Genomic DNA, 26,379 nt, shown 5'->3' with positions numbered 1-26,379 from the left:
CCCGGTGGTGCGCAGCCGCGCCCTATCGCCCAGACCACGCGCCGACGCCCCGCCCCGTCCGTGACGCGTTCGCGCGGGGCCTCCGCCCCATCCCCCTCCCGGGCGGGCGGCAGCGCGCTGCCTTCGCCGTTCCCCGCCCCCTTGCCTCTGAGGCTGCCCGGATAGCTGCCTGATCCAAGGCCCAGCAGCTTCTGCCTTTCCGATCCCCACCGACGGACGGAGGCAGCCCACCTGCAGGACCGTGGCGCTGTCGGTCCACGTGGCCGCTCCGGAGCAGGTTGGAGTTGGCAGCGGGCTGCGCTGCGGGCACAGGCGCGGCGGACAGCCCCGGGGGCAGCGGCGGGGTCCTGGCTGGGAGAGGACAGGGTTGCGGCGGGCGGAACGGTGTCTCCTTCACTTCGCCCTCCAGCCGCTGCAGCTGCAGCCCGACCGTGAGCGTGACGAGCGGCTTCAGCAGCTAGCGGAGCGGTGGCTGCGGCCCCCCTCAGGAGACCACCAGGTACCGCCGCGCCCGCCTCACGCCGACCCAGGGGCCTAGGCCGCTTCAGCCAAGCGGGAGGCCTGCGCCGGACTTGGGGTCGGCCCTGGCTTCCTAAGATGGCCGCGCTGCCCCGCGGCCCCTCGCCCCTCTCTGCCCGGGACCTCCCTTTGGCCCTTTGACCCCAGCTGACCGCACTTCTTGTCCCTCCCGCAGATTCCCCTCTTCCCACGGCCTCGCAATGGCGACCTACGGACAGACTTGCGCGCGGCGTAAGTAGAGCAGGGATCTCTGCCGGATGGGGCGGCGGGGAGTCGAAGCCTGTCGACCAGAAACCCGCAGTTTGTTTCCCTCTGTCTTTCCGAGGACTTGGAAATTCGGCTGCTTTTGGTGGTCGCCTTACCGTCTGACCACCTCTGCCGAGAAGGGGCTGGGCTGCTGGATTTCAAATAGGGGAACAAGGCCCGGGGAGTTGGTCTGTGGCCGCTTGGACTTTCAGCTTTTGTACGTGTCTTTGACGTACAGAAGTAAAAGTTATTAATTGGGGATTCCGCTTTGGAGGATGGGATCAGTCACTTTTCTAGAGGAAGTAGCAGTCCTTGTGAGAGCACAAGGTCATTACATGTGCTCCTAAGGGCGTGGACGTGCTTTGTGGAATGAATGAGCTGGTGTAATGAGCTCAGATTGCCTGCCCTTAAGCAGCACAGCATTGGCTAAGGACTTGAGAGTCATATTAGTAAGTTTGAAGCGCCATTTGATATTTAGTTGATACAGACATTTGAATGAAACACAGATGGCAGTATTTTTTCAAAGTTTCAATATTTAAATTCTCAGAGTATTAAGTTCTCTTCCCACTCCAGGATGTTGGTTTTCACCTCAGTGAAGATATTAAACGACGCATCAGGGACAGGGCCTAGTCTTAGGTTTTGATTTTATCTAATTTAGTTCAGTCAGCTCATCTTAGTGAATTTTGGCAGATACATATCCATGCACACAAATACTTGTTTCTTTGTACCTGTCCAGTCCTAGGAAGTGAGGCTGTAGGTAATAGACTGTTTTTCTATTTTGGAACGAATTTCCCAACTTTGTATAACCATGGTTATCTATTTTAGAAATAATTCGTTGGTGGTATCTCCTTTATAGGTCGTTATAGTTTTAGTGTAGCTCCTGACCAGATAAAAAACATAATTCCAACAAATGGGATTGCTTGAATTTTGATATCAGCAGTGGGTCATACTCTACTTCTTGGACAGAAGATGGGAGAATAGAGACATTAACACTGGAATGTTTTTTTCTACCAGCAATGTGTATTCCTCCATCATATGCTGACCTTGGCAAAGCTGCCAGAGATATTTTCAACAAAGGATTTGGTAAGAACCTTATTTTTAAAACGTGTTAGATAAAGGGTGAAAATGTATGTTTGGGTTGCTTAGTAAAATCAGATTAATCGTTGCAAATTGCAAATATCTTGCTGCTTTAAATTTAGACTTACTTATTTTTTTGAGCCTGTTGCCCAGGCTGGACGCAGTGGCACGATCATACCTCACTGCAGCCTGGACCTCCTGGACTCAAGCGATCATCTTTCCTCAGCCTCCCAAGTCCCAAGTAGCTGGGACTACAGGCACACTCTGCCACACTTGGCTAATTTTTTTATTTTTCGTAGAGGTGGCGTCTCACTGTGTTACCCAGTAAACACAGTGGCCTCTCAAAGCCTGGTTGGATTACATTATAGGCATGAGCCACTGTGCCCAGCCTTGTTTTAATTCTTCTGTTAGAAACTTAAGATGCTTACATTAAACTTCTGTGAAAATAGTTCTTTTACAGTCTACATCCCCCTCCCCCAATTTCCCAAAATTTTTTAAAACTGTAGTTAGAGGATTTGAGCCTTTAAGAAAAAGCGACTTGTGCTTTAATTTTTTTCAGTTATAGCTTAGGTCTTGGTTGACTAGAGTTATGATATATTACTGTGTTGCTTTTGTGGTGACTCCTAGTACTTTCCAGAGTTATGAGCTTTTTCAGGTAAATTTGAGTTTTTTTTAAGATTTTGTTCCATACCATCCCCCCCTTTATTTAGATTGTTGGAAATACCCCATTGCTGTATTATGATAAATTGGTTTTGTTTTTGTTTTTGTGTTTTTTTGAGACAGAGTCTCGCTCTGTTGCCCAGGCTGGAGTGCAGTGGCGTGGTCTTGGCTCACTGTAGCCTCTGCCTCCTGGGTTCCAGCAATTCTCCTGCCTCAGCCTCTCTGGTAACTGGGATTACAGGCATGCGCCACCATGCCTGGCTTTTTTTTTTTTTTTTTGCATTTTTAGTAGAGATGAGGTTTCACCATGTTGGCCAGGCTGGTTTTGAACTCCTGATCTCAAGTAATCCACCCACCTTAACTTCCTGAAGAGCTAGGATTCCAGGCATGAGCCACCGCACCCAGCCATATCATGATAAGTTATTAGCTATTCTGAGATTTAAGTTGAATGGTTTTTAAATCTGATATTTAAGAATAGTTTGGGGGCTGGGCGTGTTTGCTCTCGCGTATAATCCTAGCACTTTCGGAGGTGGAGGTGGGCAGATCATGAGATCAGGAGATTGACACCATCCTGGCTAACATGATGAAACCCCATCTCTACTAAAAATGCAAACAATTAGCCGGATGTGGTGGCACGCACCTGTAGTCCCAACTACTCGGGAGACTGAGGCAGGAGAATCGCTGGAACGTGGGAGGCGGAGATTGCAGTGAGCCGAGATCGTGCCATTGCACTCCAGCCGGGGCGGCAGAGTGAGACTCTGTCTCAAAAAAAAAAGAACAGTTTGAAAGCATTCTTTTGTGTACCAACTACCAAAAAACTAGACAAAGCAGCATAGGGATAATTCTGCCCTTTATAAGCCAGTTTACAAAAGATGAATTTGTAACAATTTCATTTAAATATTGTATATTAACACATTTTTATCCACCTCTGAATATGTGGAATCTTTTTTTATTTATGTATAGTCAACAATTGCTATGCATCTTTCATACAAAATAATCATTTTGTTTCTTTTGCTCTCTATTTGTTGAAGGTTTTGGGTTGGTGAAACTGGATGTGAAAACAAAGTCTTGCAGTGGCGTGGTGAGTGTTACTGTTGAATAAGTTTTATTGAACCTTTATACCCCAATTTTTCAACTCGTAAAATGGTCATAAGTGAAAGATGTCTACCTGTTTTAAGAAGAGGCGGAAGTTAAGTTTAAGAGATTTGCTTGTAACCTGATTTATTTTGGTCTTGAATGTGATTTCTGATTTTCATGTGGTCTTTTGTCGTGTTATGTATGTACAAGGAACTTAGGAAAGACCAGTCAGGTGGTATTCTTTACTCAGTAAGATTACACATTTGAAAGCAGGGAACCCATGAGACTTTTTTGTAACCCTTTGTCAACAATGCTCGTCAGTTATGGGCATAAAATTATCAGGAACTCATTAATCATTTATATAATGTGCACTAATCATTTATATAATGTCCATTTTCTAGAAGTTCTCCCTGGAGAAGATTTCCACATGTATTTTGTGAGTTTAGGGAGTCCTGATCTGAATTTTTTTTTGAGATGGAGTCTCACTCTGTCACTTAGACTGGTGTGCAGTGGTGTGATCGTGGCTCGCTGCAACCTCTGCCTCCTGAGTTCAGGTGTTTCTCCTGCCTCAGCCTCTCTAGTGGCTGGAATTACAGGTGCCCACCACCCTGCCTGACTGATTTTCATATTTTTAGTAGAGCTGGGGTTTCACCATGTTGGCCAGGCTGGTCTCCAACTCTTGACCTCAGGTGATCCACCCACCTCGGCCCCGGAGAGTGCTGGGATTACAGGTGTGAGTCACCATGCCCGGCCAAGACTTTTTTTTGTTTTTTTGAGATGGAGTCTCACTCTGTTGCCCAGGCTGGAGTGCAGTGACACGGCTTGGCTCACTGCAACCTCCGCCTCCCAGGTTCATGCCATTCTCCTGCCTCAGCCTCCCGATTAGCTGGTACTGCCACCATGCCCAGCTAATTTTTGTATTTTTAGTAGAGACAGGGTTTCACTATGTTGGTCAGGCTGGTCTTGAACTCCTAACCTTTTGATCCGCCCGCCTCAGCCTCCCAAAGTGCTGGGATTATAGGCGTGAACCACTGTGCCTGGCCAAGAATATTTTTTAAAGAGGTTAATATTTTGGTATTTTGGTGTCTTGATAGTTGAGTGAACTGTTACAAAGGGGATAAAGTAAAATTTAACTTTCTTTGAGACAGGGTCTCACTCTGTTGCCCAGACTGGAGTGCAGTGGCACAGTCTCAGCTCACTGCAGCCTCAAGCAATCTTCCCACGTCAGCCGCCCAAGCATCTGGGAGTATAGGCCCTATCATCATGCCTGAGTATTTTTTATAGTTTTTCTAGAGATGACGTTTTGCCGTGTGGCCCAGGCTGGTCTTGAACTCCTGAGCTCAAGTGATCCACCTGCCTTGGATTGACCTCCCAAAGCGCTGGGATTACAGATGTGAGCCACCATGCCCAGCTAGTAAAATTTAACTTTGTGCAATTTTTTTTACTCTAAAAATTTTTGTTTTGAGATTATTTCGGGGTGGGTATAAGTGTGTGCATATTAGAATACTATAGGTTATTTTGATGTACGTATGTGTGTGTATATATATAGAGAGAGAGAGACTTTTTTTTTTTTTGAGACTGAGTCTCGCACTGTCACCCAGGCTGGAGTGCAGTGGCATGATCTCGGCTCACTGCAAGCTCCATCTCCCAGGTTCACGCCATTCTCTTGCCTCAGCCTCCTGAGTAGCTGAAACTACAGGCACTGGCCACCACCACACCCATCTAATTTTTTTGTGTTTTTAGTAGAGACGGGGTTTCACCATGTTAGCCAGGATGGTCTCGATCTCCTGACCTCGTGATCTGCCCGCCTCAGGCTCCCAAAGTGCTAGGATTACTGGCATGAACCACCATGCCTGGCCTGTATAGACATTTTTGATGTAGTGCATACAACTGATATTTATTTAAATTAATCGTATTGTGGTTTCTTTCTTTGTCCCCCCCCCCCCCCCCCCCCCCACCGAGACGCAGTCTTGCTCTGTCGCCCAGGCTGGAATGCAGTGGCATGATCTCAGCTCACTGCAACCTCCACCTCCCAGGTTCAAGCGATTCTCCTGCCTCAACCTCAGCCTCCCAAGTAGCTGGGATTACAGGTGCTTGTCACCATGCCCTGCTAATTCTTGTATTTTTAGTAGAAACAGGGTTTTGCCATGTTGGCCAGTCTGGTCTCAAACTCCTGACCTCAAGTGATTCGAAAGTGCTGGGATTGCAGGCGTGAGCCACAGCGCTCGGCCTGTAGTTGTTTAAAAGCCTAGGCCTGTTGGATTTCTGGGGTTTTACATTGATCGTATCTGTCACTTGTTTTCTTTGGTCTGAAAGGAAGCCTAGGTGTTTAGTTATGATTGAATGACTTATTTCGCCAAGTTAACAGGTTACAGCGCAGTGATTTAGTGTGTTTTTTAATGTTCCTATTGTTAGTCTATTGAGGCCCCTAGCGTATTTGTTGAAACACAAAGGGCCTTCTAAAAAAGACTCAGTCCTCGTGTTTAAAAAGCTTACTTTCTAGTTGGAGAGAGAAAATAAACTGAGAATACTGAGATAATTAATATCAAATACTAGATTGTTTGATAAACCAAGTCTTTGTTGGAAAGGAATAGATTATTGTGTATAGGGTTAGGGAAAGTTTTATGGAAGTAGGTTTAAGAGCATGAAGGATGTATAGGAGCTGGATTAGATGTAGCATGTTTTTACTCACATTTAATACATGTAATTGAACAGCTGTGGTATTGATCCTGTAGTTTGTCTCTGGCCCCGGATAAGTCCCATTAATACCTGGCTCTGTTTTCTTACCTGAACTGCAAAGCTACTGAGGCCGCCCCAGAATGTAGAAGCCAAAATGTCTGGTGGTAAAGGGCATGAGCTGTAATCTGGCCCAACTCTGGTCCCACAGGGTGGTATTGGCTTTGTTTCTTGAGGCTTCCTTGGCATGTGTATATAGGCTGGCTCTTGATCTATGGGCTGATGGATGGCAGTGGGTGGGGCCCCAAGAGTCATTAATGTCATTCAGGATTAAAAATAGCTACTCACACATTCCCCATTCAAACTATCTGCTAGAAGAACCTGTTCCATGTATATTGTTTTAATAATGCTTTCCTTTTCTGCGGAGCATATGAAAATGTACAAACTTTCACAGTATCAGTTCAATTTAATCATCCGGAGGTAAGCTTTGTAATTATAGTTGCAGAAACAGACCCAAAAAAGGTAAGTGAGGCTGGTCACAGTGGCTCATTCCTGTCATCCCAGCGCTTTGGGAGGCCAAGGCAGGAGGATAATTTGAGCCCAGGAGTTCTGAGACTAACCTGGGCAACATAGCGAGACCCCGTCTCTACAAAAAAATTTAAAAATTTGCTGTGCTTGTTGGTGGGCACCTGAAGTCCCAGCTATTTGGGAGGCTGAGATAGCAGGATCGCTTCGCTTCAGCCCAGGAGTTTGAGGCTGCAGTGAGCTGTGCCTGTGGCACTGTACTCCAACCTGGGCGACAGTGAGACCCTGTCTCCAAAAAAAAAAACAAAACAAAAAGTGTGTCCTGCCCAGTGTGATGTGTTTAGTAAATGACATGAAGAACTAGACATCAGAACTCCCAATTTTTATATCCAGTGTTCTTTCCTAACAGGATCCAGTGCTTTTTTTTTTTTTTTTTTTTTTGAGATGGAGTCTCGCTCTGTCACCCAGGTTGGAGTGCAGTGGCGCGATCTCAGCTCACTGCAAGCTCTGCCTCCTGGGTTCGTACCATTCTTCTGCCTACAGGTGCCCACCCCCACACCCAGCTAATTTTTTGTATTTTAATAGAGATGGGGTTTTACCGTGTTAGCCAGGATGGTCTCCATCTCCTGACCTCGTGATCTGCCCGCCTCGGCCTCCCAAAGTGCTGGGATTACACGCGTGTGCCACTGTGCCTGGCCAATCCAATGCTTTTTTTTTTTAATTGGAGATGGAGTCTCACTCACTCCATCACCAAGTTAGAGTGCTGTGGCACCATCTTGGCTCACTGCAACCTCAGGCTCTCGAGTTCAAGTGATTCTCCTGCCTCAGACTACTGAGTGCTGGGATTACAGGGATGCACCACCATGCCTGGCTAATTTTTGTATGTTTAGTAGAGATGGGGTTTCACCATTTTGGCTAGGCTGGTCTCAAACTCCCTACCTCAAGTGATTGTCCCGCCTCAGCCTCCTGAAGTGCTGGTATTACAGGTGTGACCCACTGTGCCCAGCCAATCCAGTGCTTTTTAGTGTAGGTATTGAGGGCTATGCTTTGACTTGAAATTCCTGTTAATGAAAGGATCTAATTTAGGAGAGTATATATAAGACCTGAGGATTTGTCTCTATCAGCAGAGCAATAGTTATACAAACGTTCTATTTTCTGAGAGAAGGATGACTGCCCTTTCCTCCTGTTGATACAGTTTTTGATATTTCTCACTCTGCAGATACCACAATTTCTGGCTGTAGTCTCTTTATTATTTTCACATCAGCTGTCTTCCTTAGGCATGGCGTGGTGATGCTTGTGATCCCAGCTACTCAGGAGGCTGAGGTATGTGGATCACTTGAGCCTGGGAGGTTGAGGCTGCAGCGAGCTGTGATCACACACCACTGTGCTCCAGCTTGGGTGACAGAGGCAAGATGCTGTCTCAGACAGACAAACAAAAATTCAGATAAGCCCTCCATATTTTTTCTTTTTCAGTTCGTGTGCAACCAGGGATTGGCACATTATTATTTTTAGACAGGGTCTCACTGTGTCACCCATGCTGAGTGCAATGGTGGGATTATGGCTCACTGCAACTTGGACCTCCCAGGCTCAAGCAATCTTCCCACCTTGGCCTCCTGAGTAGCTGGGACTACAGGTGCACACCACCACGCTGAGCTGGTTTCTTAATTTTTGTAGAGATGGCGTCTTGCTATGTTGCCCAGGCTGGTCTCTAAGTGCTGGGATCATAGGCGTGAGCTGCCACTCTCAGTTTCCCGCTGACTTTTGAATCCCAAATAAAATCACCTTAGCAAAACCTTCCTTAAAAGATGTACAGTTGGCTGGGCGCAGTGGCTCAGGTTTGTAATCCGAGCACTTTGGGAGCCCGAGATGGTGGATCACCTGAGGTCAGGAGTTGGAGACCAGCCTGGCCAACATAGTGAAACCCCATCTCTACTAAAAATACAAAAATCAGCTGGGCGTGGTGGCGGGCACCTGTAATCCCAGCTACTTGGGAGGCTGAGGCAGGAGAATCACTTTAACCTGGAAGGCGGAGGTTGCAGTAAGCCGAGATCATGCCACTGCATTCCAGCGTGGCGACAGAGCGGGACTCGGTCTCAAAAAAAAAAAAAAAATGGGGGTGTACAGTTTGTTCACTTGAGAATTCACTACAGATGAACTTGTGATTGATTAGAAGTGTCAGCTGTATGTAAAGTGGCAGTCAGTTGCTCAAAGGCTTGTCACTCTTATATAAGCTTCAGAGAGTAGCACAGTGCAGAGGGATACGAGTGTTCAGGAACCTAGAAAAAGGAGGATTCATGAATTTACCAAATGTTTCAGCGGGTTTGTGTGTGTGTGTGTGTGTGTGTTTGTAAGTTAGTGATGAATTCTAGGCTTATGAGAATGTTCATGAAGTTATTGATTGTCTTGTTAGGAATTTTCAACGTCTGGTTCATCTAATACAGACACTGGTAAAGTTACTGGGACCTTGGAGACCAAATACAAGTGGTGTGAGTATGGTCTGACTTTCACAGAAAAGTGGAACACTGATAACACTCTGGGAACAGAAATCGCAATTGAAGACCAGGTAACATTTTGAAAATTTTAGTATTAATTTTATTAATTATTTTTGTATTTCAAAAAAAGAAAGCAAATTACTTTTCTTTCAAAATAGATTTGTCAAGGTTTGAAACTGACATTTGATACTACCTTCTCACCAAACACAGGGTAAGCACAGACATTTTTATCTGTATTACATTTAAAAGCATTTCTCTTTTGTGTATTTAGAAAAGGTGTACCTTTACTGTTTGATAGCTTATTAAGCTACCTTGTGGTGGTGAAATCTCTGTATCTGCTTTTATTTATTTATTTGAGATGGAGTCTTCTCTGTGTCACCCAGACTGGAATGTGGTGGCATCATCTTGGCTCACTGCAACCTCCACCTCCCAGGTTCAAGCGATTCTTCTGCCTCAGCCTCCCTGAGTAGCAGGGACTACAGGCGCACGCCACCACGCCCAGCTAATTTTTGTATTTTTAGTAGAGGTAGGGTTTCGCCTTGTTGGCCAGGCTGTTCTGGAACTAATGACCTCAGGTGATCTGCCTGCGTTGGCCTCCCAAAATGGTGGGATTACAGGCATGAGTCACCGCACCTGGCCATTTTTTTTTTTTTTTTTCATATTTTATTGCATCTATTTTATTTTGTTTTGTTTTGTTTTGTTTTATTTTATTTATTTTTATTTATTTTTATTTTTATTTGAGACAGAGTCTCACTCTGTCACCCAGGCTGGAGTGTAGTGGCGTGATCTTGGCTCACTGCAGCCTCCGCCTCCCGGGTTCAAGTAATTCTACTGCCTCAAACTCCTGAGTAGCTGGGATTACAGGCAGTGTGCCACCACGCCCGCCTAATTTTTGTATTTTTAGTAGAGACAGGATTTCACCATGTTGGTCAGGCTGGTCTTGAACTCCTGACTTTGTGATCTGCCTGCTGTGGCCTCCCAGAGTGCTGGGATTACAGGTGTGAGCCACCGCTCCCAGCCTATTTATTTATTCTCTGTCACCCAGGCTGGAGTGCAATGGTGCAATCTTGGCTCACTGCAATCTTTGCTTGCTGGGTTCAAGCGATTCTCCTGCCTCAGCCTTCTGAGTAGCTGGGATTACAGGCATGTGCCACCATGCCTGGCTAATTTTTTTTTTGTATTTTTAGTAGAGATGGGGTTTCACCATGCTGGCCAGGCTGGTCTTGAACTCCTGACCTTAGGTGATCCACCCGCCTCAGCCTCCCAAAGTGCTGAGATTTTAGGCGGGAGCCACCATGCCTGGCCTGTATCTGCTTTTAGAATACTATGGTTGCTATCATTGGCTTGCCTTCCAATATTTGCCTCTTCGTTGTTGCACTAACTTGGGCAATTAATGTGTTTCTAACAGGCTTTTGTGAATGATTGTTAATTCTGCAAAGCAGTTCTAGATGGCCATCCAGTTGCCTCATGTGTCCTTGTCTTGTAGTTCATTGAGATGATTTTTTTACTCCGTTATTGTATTGCTGGTTTTTACTCCCTGGTCATACTGCAGTTCATTTAAGTCTGTTTTGTGCTCTCTTGTGCATAAGTGTGTGTACATTTTTCCCAGTGACGTCAGTTTGTTCTTTTTCCAGAAAGAAAAGTGGTAAAATCAAGTCCTCTTACAAGAGGGAGTGTATAAACCTTGGTTGTGATGTTGACTTTGATTTTGCTGGACCTGCAATCCATGGTTCAGCTGTCTTTGGTTATGAGGGCTGGCTTGCTGGGTACCAGATGACCTTTGACAGTGCCAAATCAAAGCTGACAAGGAATAACTTTGCAGTGGGCTACAGGACTGGGGACTTCCAGCTACACACTAATGTGTAAGTATTTCTTTCATAGGATACTGTGATGTAGGCCCTCAGAGGATGATTTTGATGTCTGTCATCTCTTATTGATCTGAGTGCACCCTAAAGGATTTCTCTTAACATTTAAAAACAAAATCATTCTTGGTCATTTCTAGGGTGCCCCTTGAAAGCTTATAGTAAAAGAATGTTAATCTGACCTTTGGTGCTGAGAGAGTAAATGTTCATTTTATATGGGGTTTAATGCACTTTGTATTTTACACGAGGCATTAGATATTGGCAGACTGCTACCAGTATATTCATTTTAAAAGATGTGTGGGATGCTGACGTGATAGGATTGCCTAAAATGTATGGTGTTTTGTTGTTGGGTTTTTTTTTTCTTTCTTTTTTTTTTTTGTTGAGACAGAGTTGCTCTGTGGCGATCTCAGCTCACTGCAACATCCACCTTCCGGGTTCAAACAGTTCTCCTGCCTCAGCCTCCCAAGTAGCTGGGACTACAGGCGCATGCCACCACGCCCGGCTAATTTTTGTATTTTGGTAGAGACGGAGTTTCACCATGCTGGTGAGGCTGGTCTGGAACTCCTGACCTCTTGATCTGCCCACCTCCCAAATTGCTGGGATTACAGGCGTGAGCCACTGTGCCCAGCTGCTGCTGCTGTTTTTTTGTTTGTTTTGTTTGTTTTTAATTATTTTTATAGAGATGGGGTCTTGCTATGTTGCCCAGGCTTGTCTCAAACTCCTGACCTCAAGCGATCCTCCTGCCTCCACCTAAAGTATTGAGATTATCGGCGTGAGCCACTACATCCAGCCTGGTGTTTTTACCTAAGCCCAAACTAGATAGATATATGAAAAGTACTTAAAATGTTTTTCTTTCCATTGTAAAAATTTATTGGTAAATAACAAGCACAAAGAAGAAAACCTACATTTCTCGTAATCATGCCAGCTAGGTATATAATCTTTGTTAACGTTGTGATGGTTCACCTTTTTATATGTGTGTGTATATATATGTGTTTATGAAATACATAACCAAAAGGCTGTATGGGAATCTCTTGTATGTTTAATACAGTGTGATAATTCCACTGAATGGATATTCTGTGGTTCATTTTACCAGTCCCTGTATGGGTATGGGTTGGGGAAAAAAACCTGTTAAAACTTGCAAGTTTTCAGTGGAACACTAAAGACCCACTTGAGCTGTGGTTTTTATTTAAATGTAATGCTACAAATCAGCCTGTGCCTTAGACATTATTACGTTGTCTATTCTAGATCTACTAATTTAAAATATCTTACAGGAATGATGGGACGGAATTTGGAGGATCAATTTATCAGAAAGTATGTGAAGATCTTGACACTTCAGTAAACCTTGCTTGGACATCAGGTACCAACTGCACTCGTTTTGGCATTGCAGCTAAATATCAGTTGGATCCCACTGCTTCCATTTCTGTGAGTACTTTTGTGGACTTAGAAGGGGGTTTTGGTTGTGGGAATGAGTCTTTGGGTATACTGAATTATGTTGAAAATTTGAACTGATTTCACACAGTCCCCACTTTACAGATAGATTGGCTTTAAATTTTGAAATGTTGCTTTTTTGATGAATACAGTGTTAGATGTTTTATTTCCAGGCCAGGCCCGTGGAGTTTGTTTAATCTCAAAAACTGCCAAGTTAATGTTGATGATAACCTTGAGCCATAGGCCTGTCTAAACCCAGGTATAGCTGGTGTTTTGGTCCCTGGGTAGTTCTTACCGTGTCAGAAATAATAGTGCTTTAATCTTTTTTTTTTAAGGCTCTCTTTTGTCCAGGCTGGACTGCAGTGGCATAATCATGACTCCCTGCATTTTTTTAAGGCTCTCTTTTGTCCAGGCTGGACTGCAGTGGCACAATCATGACTCCCTGCAGCCTTGACATTCTGGGTTCAACCTCAGCCTCCTACTATTCCCAATTAATTTTTTGATGTTTTTTTGTAAGGATGGGATTTCCATATGTTGCCCATCCTAGGCTCAAGCTGTCATCCTGTCTCAGCCTCCCAAAGGAGGCTGTTGGGATTACAGGCATGAGCCACTGCACCTGGCTAGTATTTTAATCATCACTTTGTCTTTTTTTTTTTTTTGAGATGGAGTCTCACTCTGTCGCCCAGGCTGGGGTGCAGTAGTGCGATCTTGGCTTACTGCAAGCTCCACCTCCTGGGTTCAAGCAGTTCTTCTGCCTCAGCCTCACCAGTAGCTGAGATGACAGGTGCCCACCACCACACCTGGCTAATTTTTTTGTATTTTTTAGTAAAGACGGGATTTGTTGGCCAGACTTGTCTCAAACTCCTGACCTCAAGTGATCCACCCGCCTCAGCCTCCGAAAGTGCTGGGATTACAGGCATGAGCCACCACGGCTGGCCCCCTTCTCCATTTCTAATTGCACTACAGCAATAAAAACCTCAGGATTCATACAGCACACTATTCTGTTATTTGCATTGATGTCTGTGACATTTTAACAGATTTAATGTCAGTGGAAGAAGCTTATCTCAGCTACTAGGAGTTCATAGTTAAAATGGGAAGGCAGGTTGGGACCTCTGTGTCATTTAGTGACTTCTGGGAATTAGTTTGGAAACATACCTAGCCTTTCCCACTTAGTAATGTTAGCTGCTACTCCAATTCAGCAGTACCCAGAAGCATTGCTTAATGCTCCTTGTGATATTAGGAAGTATATATTTGGTTTTTCTTCCCTCTCCTGGCATAGAACTCCTAAAAAATCCTTGGAATCCCCAAAGTGTTAAGTATCTTTTTGTATGCTAATGAGTTGACTGGTGTGGGAGCTGGCCAGTGGAGAGACCAAGGTGTGATTAGAGGGTGGTGGGGAGAGGGACTGAAGGTTAAGTTGTTCACCAATGGCTAGTGGTTTAATCAGTCATGCCTATATAATGAAGCCTCGTGAAAACCCACAAGGACAGAGGTCAGTGAGCTGGGTAGCTGAGGTTGCTGGAAGGTGGCATGCCTGGAGAGGGCATTGAAGCTGTGTCCTTTCCTATGTTTTGCACTATACGTCTCTTCATCTGTATCCTTTGTAATATCCTTTATTAAAATTGGTAAATGTAAATACAATATTTCTTGAGTTCTGTGACCTGCTCTAGGAAATTAATTGAACCCAAGGGAGGGGCTTGTGGGAACCTCTAGAGCTGCCAGGTCAGAAACAGTTAAAACAATCTAGGGCTTGCAGTTGGCATCTGAAGTGGGAGGAGGGCAGTCTTGTGGGACTGAGCCCTTAACCTGTGGCATCTGATGTCTCCAGGATAGAATTGAATTGAATTACAGGACATTTAGCCAAATGTCTGCTGCAGAAATTATTGCTTGCTTAGTGTGTGGGGAAAGCCCTCACACATGTCACAGAAACATTCTGTGTTGTGAGAGAATGGTAGGAGAAACTGAGTTGGTTTTTTTCTGTATCCTCAGATGTCAGGATTGGGATTTGCTAGAGTGGCTCTAGCTAGAGTGGCTCATCGAAGCATGGTTTAGGAAGAAAAAGGATAAATGGATGGGGAATGAGGAACTTTTGACCCCTGGGTGGTCAGGTGGTCACCCCTACTATGGAGCCACAACTGTGCTGTGCTCAGGTACCTAAAAATTACCAGTGGAATTTGGAGATAGATCCAACTGCCAGGGAGTTGGTTCACTGGGTGCATAAGGGGAAGTGCAAACAATAAGAAACAAAATATATAAGTCCTTGATTATTGTTATTTGTAATCACTAAAATCAAAGTGAAAGAGTGCTGGATTGTACCTTGATGCTAGACCAAACTCAGATTTCATTTGGCTTAAGCCTTGGCCACCAACCTCGGGCAAAGTACCCCTAAGACCTGTATTTGCTGTATTTTGCCCAATTTGGAGAAATTTAAAAAGTCAGAAGTCAGAGATTACATTGAGAAATGTGATCTGAAATTGCCTGGGACAGTAATCAGGCTTATCAAGATAAAGCTGACAAATGGGGAAGGGTAGATTTCTGTTGGGAAGGCAAAGCAAGTGTCTCTAATTCTTACTGATTTGTAACGAAACTGATTTTTTTTTGTACCATGCTCATACTGCCATATGGTAATACTGTTGGCAAGATTAAACTCCCTTGTGTAAATAAGTCTTATAATACGGATTGATGATCATATGTGAAATTGAGTTGAAGCCGCCTCAGGATGTAACACCTATGGAAAGTGACTGGCCTGAGGAGGAAATGGATCTCACTATCAGCTGATTTCTGTCCTGAATAGTTCTGCACAAGGTACAAATAACAGTAGATCAAGGGGGAAAAAGCTGGTAGAAGAAGATAAAGATGTTTCTAATGGCTTCTGTGAACCTAAAGGAAGAAACTAAGGCACAAAATACAATTTTAAAGAATTTACTTGCACCATAATGAGGACAGCTGCCCAGCAGACCCAGATCCAAGTGGATTTGCGCTCCATTTGGCCTTTGTTACAAACAGGTTTTTAAAGGCCAAAAATCCAGGACAGGATGTGGGCCGATACAAAGTTGTTTGGCAGGAATTCTCTTTGGTTTACAGAAATAACATTGATTAGTGATTGGCTATACATTGTTCTTTGTATCACAGATTCCAGGAATTCATGTTATACAATGTTAGATAATGGGTGAGGGTCACATTGTGCAACTTGCAGTAACACTTTAGATATTTACTAGCTAGCCTGGAAACTACAAGGAAGAAAAAAAAGAAAAAATGTTTTTAAACAATTTCCCCTGGGCATGGGGGTGTGTCCTGTGACTAAAGTCTCATTCTCACGTCTCTCTGGGCCTGATAAATTTTGCATACCTCACATTCCTCATACTGCTGAGCTATTTTTTTTTTCTCTTCATAGGACAAATTAGGTTTTTAAAATTTTTTTGAGATGGAATCTCTTGTCATCTAGGCTGGAGTGCAGTGGTGTGATCCTGGCTCACTGCAACCTCCACCTCCTGGGTTCAAGCCATTCTGGTGCCTCAGCCTCCCGAGTAGCTGGGATTATAGGTGCGGTGCCCGCTATCACGCCTGGCTAATTTTTGTATTTTTAGTAGAGATGAGGTTTCGCCATGTTGGCCAGGCTGTTCTCAAACTCCTGACCTCTGGTGATCTGCCCGCCTCAGCCTCCCAAAGTGCTGAGATTACAGACGTGAGCCCCCGCGCCTGGCCTAGTTGTTTCTTTAAACCTATCCCTATCCCACAGTAGCTTCTCCAGATGATAAGCATATTTGTGTTTGTACTCTTGCAGATACGTGTGTTACATAAATGTAACAAGTGTAAACATCCTTGACAGATATATGGACTTTTTTGCTCTAAGGGATCCCTGTTTGAAACCAGGGGGTGGCCTATGATACTATGGTGTATATATTTTGGTTTTTGTCCAGTTCCTGGCTCACAGCTTCTGTAACCCTTGTAATTTCCCAAGTGACTAGAGCAGTAGGAGTATCTTTTGTTGAGATATTTGGCCATTTGTCCTTGGTTCCTGAAACAGCTCCAGAGCATAAAAGTGAAAGAGTCTTGTGGTTTTTTTTTTTTTTTAGATGAAATCTTGCTGTCACCCAGGCTGGATGGAGTGCAGTGGCACCATCTCTGCTCACTGCAAAGTCCGCTTCCCAGGCTCAAGTAGTTCTCATGCCTCAGCCTACCTAGTAGCTGGGATGACAGGTGCCTGCCACCACGCCCAGCTAATTTTTGTATTTTCAGTACAAATGAGGTTTCACCATGTTGGCCAGGTGGGTCTCTAACCCCTGACCTCAGGTGATCCCCCTGCCTTGGCTCCCAAAGTGCTGGGGTAACAGGCACGAGCCACTGTGCCCTGGGCTATTTTGTTACTTTTAACGGGTCCTTTTCAACCACATCCGAACTTATGTTAATGAGGTGGTTGTTGGATAGTCCCTAGATGACCACATGGTAGGGGGTGCTGGTTGCTAGGGAACAAACCTTCCTTGGGGACGGCATAGTAGCTAAAGGTTGAGCCAGTGACCAGTGATTTAATTAGTCGTGCCTTTGTAATGAAGTCTCCATAAAAACCCAGAGGACTGAGTTCAGGGGGCCTTCAGGAAGGTAAACAATAATACATTCATGTCATGGGAGGATGGGGCACCCCAGCTTCACAGGGATGGAAGCTCCTGTGCTTGGGACCCTTCCAGACCTCACCTATAAAGGAAAAGATACATAAGTATCTTTTCATCTGGCTGTTCATTTACATCCTTTAAAATATTCTATGTAACTGGTAAATGTGTTTCCCTGAGTTCTCTGTGCCACTCTGGGAAATTGAACCCCAGGGAGTTGTGGGAACCCCGATTTATAACCAGTCTGTAAGAAACAGAGGCAAAACAATCTGGAACTTTCAATTGGCATTGAAAATGAGGGCGGGGCAGTTTTATGAAACTGAGCGCTGAACCTGTGTGATCCAATGCTCTCTCCAGATGGTATCAGAATCGAATTAGAGAACATCTAGCTGGAATCTGCTGCAGAATTGTTTGCTTGATGTGTGGGAAATTCTCCCTAGGCCTTGTGAGAGTATAGAGGGAGAAACTGAGTTTAAAATAATAGGAATTTTTTTTTTTTTTTTTTTTTTTTTTGAGACAGAGTCTCACTTTGTCACCCTGGCTGGAGTGCAGTGGTGCGATCTCTGCTCACTGCAACCTCTGCTCACTGCAACCTCTGCCACCGGGATTCAAGTGATTCTCCTGCCTTAGCCCCCTGAGTAGCTGGGATTATAGGTGCCTGCCACTGTGCCTGGCTAATTTTTGTAGTTTTAGTAGAGATGGGGTTTCACCATCTTGGCCAGACTAGTCTTGAACTCCTGACCTTGTGATCCTCCCAAAGTGCTGGGATTACAGGCGTGAGCCACTGAGTCTGGCCAATAGTAGGAATTTCTTTTTTTTTTGAGATGGGAGTCCCACTCTGTCGCCGAGCGTAGAGTGCAGTGGTGCAATCTCAGCTCACTGCAAACTCCGCCTTCTGGGTTCATGCCCCGGCTAATTTTTTGTATTTTTAGTAGAGACGGGGTTTCACCGTGTTAGCCAGGATGGTCTTGATTTCCTGACCTTGTGATCTACCCGCCTCGGCCTCCCAAAGTGCTGGGATTACAGGCGTGAAACATTGCGCCGGCCAATAATAGGAATGTCTGTTCAGCTGTCTGAGGCTCTTATTTGTAGGGCACAGGATGGTCATTAGTGAGGTATTTTTTTTTCTTTTCTTTTTCTTTTTTTTTGCTTTGTGTTGCCTAGGCTGGAGTTCACTAGTGCAACCACAGCTCACTGTACCCTCAGCCACCTGGGCTCAAGAGATCCTTCCATCTCACCCCTGCTTCCCCGATAGTTGGGTAGGTGTGCACTATCCTGCCAAGCTAGAAAAATTTTGTACAGACAGACAGGGGTCTCACTGTGTTTCTCAGGCTGTTGTTGAATTCCTGGGCTCAAGTGATCCTCCCGCCTTGGCCCCCAAAGTGCTGGGATTACTGGTGTCAGCCACTGCACCAGGCCTGTTTTTTGTTTTAGATGGTCATTGGTAGCTCATGAATATTTGGCTGTAGTGCCAAGTGAATACAGGTGTTGTGGATGTGGTTTGTGTCTGTATAGTTACATCATTCCTTTCTCTGGATTGGGCTCTTTGGATGTTACACATTATAAGACTATAGACATCAAATCATTTGGAGATCTGTTTTGGTCACATAGGCTGTTTGTTACCTTTATACAGTAGCCTCAGAATGCTGAAAGCAAAGCAAAGTTGCGTGTCTAGGCAACCTACGCCCTAGAAATGAAGGGAGGTGTTCCTGGCCTCTGGTGTGGCTTCATAATGTTAGGGGTGGTAGAGAATGGAACTAGAAGGAATCTACTCCTTACTATGTCTTACTCTTCAGGGTTCCTTCCAGCCCTTGAAGTCTGTAAGTCCTGAAATGTTAGGATTGTGCAAGGAAGGCAGGGGCCTGGATGGGTACATGATACCTCACTGGGACCTCCTCCCAAGCACAGTGGTTACATACAGCCAGAACTCAGCGGCACTGGCATTCATGAGAGGTGCGAGAATGTGAGGATAAAGGATTGTTTGATCTGATTCTTCAGAGGAATTACTTGTTCGGAGATTTTTTTTTTTTTTAACATTGATGGTTTTGGTTCTTTAGGAAGAGTCCTGAAAGTAGGAAAGTTTACATGTGTGTAACTAAGTCATGAATTTAAACTTTATACCCTGCACTTTAAGGCTGCTGTGTGTCACCTTTAGTGAGCCTGATTTGTACCACATTTGGTCTGGTTTTGTTGTGCTAGACTAGAATCGACAAAGATGAGTTTTATGAGAGTGCTTAGGCTCTTATGCTGTACGGACAGTTTGGGGTCTTTGGATACATTCCAGTGGCTATCAGGAGTATTGTGTCCTACTGACAATTTGATTTTTGAGTTGAATGGATACGAATTAAGTAGTGACTCATTTCTGTTTGGCTTAATACATAATGAATTTTATTGTCTCGTGAATAAAACTGAACACTTCATGACTACATGATGGGGAAACATGTAGGGGCTTTGTCCCTACTGAAATATTTTTCTTACAGTTGTTTTTGAATTTTATTTTAGGCAAAAGTCAACAACTCTAGCTTAATTGGAGTAGGCTACACTCAGACTCTGAGGCCTGGTAAGTATTCTTGATAAAGTAGGATTGTTTTGATAGTATTAAAAAAGTTAGTTTTCATTCTTCAGCTTATTTTTCAGACCTTTCAAGCACACAGAAGAGTTGAAAGAAAAGTACAATAAATACATGTTTACCTTTTGCCACAACTCTCTCTCCTTCCTTCCTTCCTTCCTTTTTCTTTCTTTCTTTCGCTCTCTTTTTCTTTCTTTTCCTTCCTTCCTTTCCCTCCCTCCCTCCCTCTCTTCCTTCCTTCCTTCCTTTCTCTTTCTTTCTCTCTCTCTCTAAAATAAAAGTAATTTTTATTTTGTTGATAAAAGTTCATTCATTGCTTTGGTTCTGTCTATAGTCTTGTTGACTTTATATAATATTTTGAAGCATGCTGTGTCTAGAGCAGCATTTCTCCAACTTCACAGTGCACATGACTCATCTTGGAGTCTGGTTAAAGTACTGGGGACTTTCCCCCCTCCAAATAGGATTTTCCTTCCCAAAGTTTATTTTGGCGATTTTGAAACCTAAAGAAAAGTTGGAAGAATGGTACAGTGAACATCATATACCCTTACCCTATGTTGACCAGTTATTAAAATTTACAACATTTTATGTCTCTGAAACTTCACATACTTTTCTTAAAAAAACTGTATGTTTTGCAGACATACAGACACGGCAGCTCCTAGCATGTGTATCCTAAGAGTAAGACATTTTTCTTTATAAGCATAATACCATTGTTGCATCTAAGAAAACTAACATTAATGTGATACCAAATATATATTCAGATTTACCCCCGTCCCCAAATGTGTCTTTATTGTAGGTTTTCCTTTCTAGGATCTAATTATGATTATGTCTCTAGTCTCTTTTCATCTGGATAGTACACTCAACATTATATTCTAGAACACCTTGAACTTGTTATTAAAACATTTCTCTGTGACTTGGTGCCTTACCTAGAATGGTAACCCAGTCCTTCTGGTGTCTCAGATACTTCCAAGCGCCCTCTGGTGGCCAGCACTAGTAGGTCAGCTGACAGGCTGAGGAAGTGACAGGCCGGCTTCTGGGGATGACTGTGAAAGAAGGCTCAGACTGAGTGAAGTGCCAGGTACATCACGGTTTTTTGTTTTTGTGTTTGTCTTAATAGGTGTGAAGCTTACACTCTCTGCTCTGGTAGACGGAAAGAGCATTAATGCTGGAGGCCACAAGCTTGGGCTCGCCCTGGAGTTGGAGGCTTAATCCAGCTGAAAGATAACCTTTGGGAATGGATATCAGAAGATTTGGCCTTAATATATTTCCATTGTGACCAGCAGCAGGCTTTTTTCCCCCCAAGAAGATGATCAAAACAAAGGATGATCTCAACAAGAGCTGTATTTTAAGTATTTAGACAGTTCCTTGTTAGCTGGTTTCTAGTTGAATTGGTTATCTAGTTACCAATGCTGCAGTCCTGCAGTCACCTATACATTATTTAAATGTATTTAACTGTTAAATGCGCTACCCACCAATAATGAAATAGACCTTTATGAAAACTGTGCAATTGTGTGCATGTTTGTTTTTATGTTCCTTTAGAAAACATTGACTATTACCATTGAATGAGATGGATCAGTGGATATTAAGATGAGGTTAAAAATTTTGTTAAGTTCAGCCATTATTACTTTTGGTATCCCAGAACATGACAAATTATGAATAAAACAAGTACACATAATTAATGGCTCCAAGTATTTGCAGAGTTCCACGTTTGCCAGCTAGGGTCAAATCTCCGTGGTAGCTAGCCAATATTTAATTTTTCCAGTGAGTATTTTGCCCTTTACCTAAATCTGTGCCACAGAATCTTCTGTGTCCCTAGAAGAATTCCACGAGCTTTTTAAGACTACAATAAGAGGATACATGCTTTTACACTCTTCAGTTTGTAAGTCTGTGCAGAATTGCCCTGCATAATTGAAAGGAAAAAGAAGGTGCTGAAAAGATACACAAACACACCATACCCCTGTGAGCTACTGCTAGGAAAATAAAGTAGGTCCTGGTTTGGTGAGATGGTGTTAGGCGTACAGAAGAGGAGTAAGTTGTAGACAGTAAGGGTAACCTGTGGGACTCTGAGAGATCATTACTCATTTCCTTCTAGGCAGACATTGGAAGGTGGGTATAGGTAGGAGACCAGAGGCAGCCCCTTTTGGCTGTGTAGCATTGGCCTTCATCTGGGTACGAATGAGACATTAATAGGTGGTTCTGATTGGAAAAGTAGGAAGGAGCAAGTTTTCTGATAGGAGATAATTGGAATGATACGATTAAAGTCTGGAGAAGATTTGTTCAACAAATCTGTAATAGTAGACCTGAAGAATGGTAGAGCCTGATTGATAAGAAATGGGTAAGAAAATGGAAGGACTCATCACCCAAGAAATGATACATGCTACAAACTTTGAGATTGAGAAGAAGCTGGTGAGAAACCAGAGCTCAAGCAAGCTGTCCACACAGGAGGATTGGGGGCATGAAGACCCCTCTGGTCCCACTTTGTCCTAGGGGACTGCCTTGAATGGCCCATGTGAATCATGGTTCTCTGAAAAGCCCTCTCCAGACAGACATGACTTAAGGGACAGAAGGTTAGAATTTGAGTCAGCCTGAGTCAGGTAAGAGGAGAAACATGAAAAGATGTCCATGCAGGCTAGGCCTGAAAGCAACTCTTACAGTGTAAAGTAGACCCACAGGTAACTAATCACTGCTGGTGGTCCTCTAAAGGGAAAAATCCTAGTCATGGCGACTGCTGCCCCTTAGCTAACAGGTGGCCCTTTATTGGGCAGTGGCTACAGTGATATAGACTGAGGTGTGGCACAAGTGAGTTAGCTGTTTGTCAAGGATCTGTTTAGAGTAAGTTGAACCTATTCACTCATGTGCATCCTAATATGCTTTCATGAGTTAGAAAAGTGTAGGTTTCCAGCCATGGTCCTGTGTAGTGTCCAAAATGCAAAGTGTGTCCCAGGAGCTGTGAGGTCATGTGGCTTTTTTTTTTTTTTTCTTTTTTTTTTTTAGAAGAGTCTCGTTCTGTTGCTCAGGCTGGAGTGCAGTGGTGCAGTCTGGGCTCACTGCAACCTCCGCCTCCTGGGTTCAAGCAATTCTGCCTCAGCCTCCCGAGTAGCTGGGATTACAGGCGTGTACCAATACACCTGTCTAATTTCTGTATTTTTGGTAGAGACCAGGTTTCACTGTGTTGACCAGGCTGGTCTCGAACTCGTGACCTCAAATGATCCACCTGCTTCAACCTCCCAAAGTGCTAGGATTACAGGCGTGAGCCACTGCACCCAGCCTCATGTAGCTAGCTCTTTAGCCCTGCTTCCAGCAGTCTCCAGGGACACTTCCCATCACCGAGGCTTACCAGGTAGCGACAAAGGCTGCTTGAATTCCAGGCTAATGCCACTTATGCCTGAGGCAGTGTCAGTGGAAAGAATTTGACCTTCATCTGTCAGTAGAGGTAAGATCTATGAGGTTGGGGAGATTTAAATGAGAAGCAGAGCACCTGGGTCGAAAGTGCTCCATAAGGCCTGGTTCCTTCTCCACCTCACCTCATAGGCAGATGGTTCAGGAAAGCCTGAAGTTCTCTTCATCCTCTAGGGAGTGTGGTAACAACTGCTGTACCTATAGGCTTGTTTGCTTCACGCCTCCCTGGCCAATGATCCCCCTCACTTTCCTTCAGAATTTCAAGGAGACGGCGGGATACTCAAGTCAACCCTGAGGTCCTCAGGTCCAGGCCAACTGATCTGGCTCTCAGAGGTGATGTTCCCCCACCAGGGCCTCCACTGGAGAGGTGAGGCTGGGGAGCTGACTGTGCTGTGAAGATATGAGCAAGCCGCCAGCAGAACTGGCATCACCTACAAAAGCACACAAGTGACACCCGTGGGCACCTGCAATCCTCTTTCCTGTTGTCAGACACCATAGTGGCCCTCCACCAGTCCCCAACTTCACGGAACCAGAGCTTCGCCTGCCCTGAGGGAGAGATGTAGGAGGGAGACAAGCCTGGGGTCTCTGGCCATTACATGTGGCCAGGCCAATTAAAACTTCATAACCTGCCTCCTGCCAGCTGGAGGTTCCTGCAGTAGGGCCACAGACCTGGCGCCAGGGAGGGGACAAACCTCAAGGCCCCTTTCACTGAAGGAGCTGTCTTGTGCTGGGCCTTCCCTCCCTTCCCCATCCAGCGCCACACACGGAGGCTCAGGAGGTCGTGTGTCCCAGCCCCACTTTATTTTCGAATTTAAAACTCAGGGTCAATTCCTGGGGTTCCCAGGCAACCCTCCCTCGCTCACTAGGGGCCAGCCCTAGATCTTGAAGGCCAAGGTGAGGCCATCGCCCAGGGGCAGGAGGCTGATGTAGACCCTGACGTCCCGCCGGATGCGTTCGTTTAGGTTTCGCACACACTCGGCCGCCACGTCCCCTTTCGGAGGTTGCAGCACCTTCCCGCGCCACAGGACCTGCGAGAGGGCGGGGCCAACCGGGCCGTGGGAGGCGGGGTCTCGGAGGGAGGTGCCCAGGCGGGAGGCGGGACCTCGGAGGGAGGTGCCCGGATGGGAGGTGATCAGAGCCGGAGACTGAGAACCAAAGTGGAGGAAAGCCTGGGTACCTACTGGGGCCGGAGCCCCGCAGGGGATGGAGCCTACGTGACTGGACTGGGTGGGGTTTTGGGGTATGAGGAGTCAAGGAAAAAGATGGGGACCCGCCCCGAGAGGGTGCTTTCTCCTCCCCCGCAGTGGATCCCTTACTCTGAGGACGGCGAGGATGCCTCCGGGTCGCAGCAGCTGCAGGCAGCGCTCGTAGTAGGCAGCGCAGTTCTCCTTGTCCGCATCCACCACGGCCACGTCGAAGGTGCCGGCCTCGCCCGCCGCCAGCAGTTCGTCTTGCAGCGGGAGGGAGGGCAGGTGCGGCTGAGTCCGCGGCCCCGGCCTCCCTAAGGCCCCTCCCAGGCCGGTCCGGGCGCTGTGATAGCCGACCGTGCCCTTAACCCGCAGGCCTAGTCACAGCTCGGCCACACAGCGGCCTCGTTTGCAATGGCCACAAAACCCTTCCCGCTTCGGTGCTCACCCAGGGTTTCCAGGGCGGGCTTCAGCCGGAGGTCGATCTTGTGCTCCGCCTCGGCCTACGGAGGAAGCGGGTCAGCCGTTGCGCCCTCGCCAAGGGCTGCGGGGCTACGCGCGGGCGCTCACCTGCCTCCACAGGGGTCGCCCCAGCTCCGGGGGCTGCGCTTCCACCTCGCAGGTCACTACACGCCCGTCTGCGGGCAGCGCCAGGGCCAGGGCCAGGGCAGAGTAGCCCGTGAAGGTGCCTGGGACCAGAACACAGACGGGCTCAGAGCAGAGTGGGGGTCGGCCCAGAAACCTCGGCCCTCCGGGATCCCGGCCGCGTGCCCCTACCCAGGTCCAGCGCCTTCTTGGCCTGGATGAGCCGCGCCAGGTTGGCCAAGAGCTGGGCCTGCTCGCAGGTCATCATGGAATCCCCCTGCGGCTGCTCCAGGGTGAGCTGCGTGAAAGGAGAAGGTGGCACCAGCCATGCCGGTTACCCACCTTCGCCCTGTGGTCCCAAACCCCCAAAAGCGCGGTTCTGGGCGTGGCCTGGGAGATGGACCCTCCGGGAACGCCCACCGCACCCGGCCCGGGGAAGCCGGAAGCCCAGAGAGGGCCACGGCCCAGCCCAAGGTCACACAGCCACGTGGGACCCGCAGGGCCCGAGAGGGACGCCCGTTCCCGTCCCGCGCCCTGCTGACCAGCCTCAGGCTTCTCAGCGCTGGGTGCTCCCGCATGGAGCGGCTCAGAAGATACTGCCACAGCGGGCTGTCCTCGGGGGGAAGCAGGCACTGCTCTCGCCGGCCTCGCCATGGGGGGCACCGCCTTCCTGCCGGGGAGAAGATACTGGATCAGGGTACAGGGCTCTGCGGCCACAGGGGTTAACCTGAGCCACGCCGCGCCCTCCTTTGCGCCCGCCCGCCGGGACAGGGTCCTGCTCACCCAGGAAGAGGCCAGTGGCGAAGGCGGCGCCCAGCGCGGCTGAGCCCAGGGCCAGCGCGGCGGGCACGGAGAGCCGGGGCACCGGCTGGGTCATGGCGCGGGCAGGAGGCGGCGGGAGGCAGTGGCAGGTCACGTGCGCTGGAGCTCCTGGGACACGTTTCGGACTCGCGGGCCCGCCGGGCTCCACCTTGTCTGGGCACTGCCCGCGGAGCGGTGGTCTCGGGCATCATCTGGCGGCCACACAGCCTTACTGCAAGCCCTGCCCGATAGAGCCGGGCGCGATCTGGTGGCCGCGCCGGGAACTGCGCCCCTGCTGGATCTGAATTTTCCCGCCTTTGCCCTCAGTCCAGGGGCCTGCGTCCATTGCTCCTCCTGCCAATGCTTTTTCTCCTCGCCACCATTTATTCTGAGGCCCCTTGGGGCATATGTGGATTGTGTGTGGAGGGCGCCAGTGTAAATTACAAGATAGTCACAAGTACAAGAGATACAGATTAAAGGGGGAAGGCCTCCTGAAGGCCTCCCGGGCAAGATGCCCCAAAGCATCAGGCTGAAGGAGTGAGGGACCTGGTTTGAGGGCACGCAGCCTCGAGTTGGGGTTCAGGAGCCCTGGGGTGGGCCTGTGGAACTGAGACCATATTCTTAGCTGTTAAAATCCTGCCTTTGGGGGCCAGATAGATATGAGCGTCTGAT

The 26,379-nt window shown here is 46.6% G+C and overlaps 2 protein-coding genes across 5 annotated transcripts; one reads left to right on the top strand and one right to left on the bottom strand.

Annotated features, from left to right (window-relative positions):
* The first annotated feature begins 345 nt into the window (after positions 1–345).
* On the top strand, positions 346–21,237 carry VDAC2 (voltage dependent anion channel 2). The gene is made up of 10 exons (XM_038009003.2): positions 346–499; positions 695–750; positions 1,780–1,848; positions 3,534–3,583; positions 9,191–9,343; positions 9,431–9,483; positions 10,907–11,134; positions 12,406–12,556; positions 19,672–19,729; positions 20,853–21,237. Exons 2-10 carry the CDS (start codon positions 720–722, stop codon positions 20,942–20,944), a joined length of 885 nt encoding a protein of 294 aa, XP_037864931.1. The 5' UTR covers positions 346–499; positions 695–719; the 3' UTR covers positions 20,945–21,237.
* COMTD1 (catechol-O-methyltransferase domain containing 1) lies at positions 19,649–25,943 on the bottom strand. 4 transcript variants are annotated; one of them, XR_012093979.1, is made up of 8 exons: positions 25,690–25,898; positions 25,449–25,576; positions 25,099–25,204; positions 24,892–25,010; positions 24,770–24,824; positions 24,451–24,584; positions 20,662–20,778; positions 19,649–20,238 (listed from the first exon to the last, which is right to left on the bottom strand). XR_012093979.1 is itself a non-coding variant. In XM_073019039.1 (7 exons), the coding sequence occupies exons 1-7, from the start codon at positions 25,781–25,783 to the stop codon at positions 20,734–20,736; spliced, it is 681 nt and encodes a 226-aa protein (XP_072875140.1). In that variant the 5' UTR covers positions 25,784–25,898; the 3' UTR covers positions 19,649–20,733. The 4 variants fall into 4 exon arrangements, 3 of the variants coding, with proteins under 3 accessions (XP_072875140.1, XP_007961112.1, XP_007961116.1); XM_073019039.1 differs by having other exon boundaries at positions 19,649–20,778; XM_007962921.3 differs by lacking the exons at positions 19,649–20,238; positions 20,662–20,778 and adding an exon at positions 23,914–24,279 and having other exon boundaries at positions 25,690–25,943.
* Between the last annotated feature and the right edge of the window lie 436 nt (positions 25,944–26,379).

The sequence above is a fragment of the Chlorocebus sabaeus genome, chromosome 9, assembly GCF_047675955.1.
Source record: "Chlorocebus sabaeus isolate Y175 chromosome 9, mChlSab1.0.hap1, whole genome shotgun sequence".
NCBI classification, from domain to species: Eukaryota; Metazoa; Chordata; class Mammalia; order Primates; family Cercopithecidae; genus Chlorocebus; species Chlorocebus sabaeus.
This window is presented reverse-complemented; position numbering and strand designations above follow the sequence as displayed.

Excerpts from the sequence above, each read along its gene's own strand:
- VDAC2 (XM_038009003.2), top strand. The coding sequence starts at position 720 with ATGGCGACCTACGGACAGACTTGCGCGCGGC. Across the intron at positions 3,584-9,190 it reads CAAAGTCTTGCAGTGGCGTG|GAATTTTCAACGTCTGGTTC; the intron begins GTGAGTGTTACT and ends TTGTCTTGTTAG. Across the intron at positions 11,135-12,405 it reads TTCCAGCTACACACTAATGT|GAATGATGGGACGGAATTTG; the intron begins GTAAGTATTTCT and ends AATATCTTACAG.
- COMTD1 (XM_007962921.3), bottom strand. The coding sequence starts at position 25,783 with ATGACCCAGCCGGTGCCCCGGCTCTCCGTGCCCGCCGCGCTGGCCCTG. Across the intron at positions 25,011-25,098 it reads CAAGAAGGCGCTGGACCTGG|GCACCTTCACGGGCTACTCT; the intron begins GTAGGGGCACGC and ends TTCTGGTCCCAG. Across the intron at positions 24,280-24,450 it reads GCATCCTCGCCGTCCTCAGA|TCTCCGGCTCTGATCACCTC; the intron begins GTAAGGGATCCA and ends TTTGGTTCTCAG.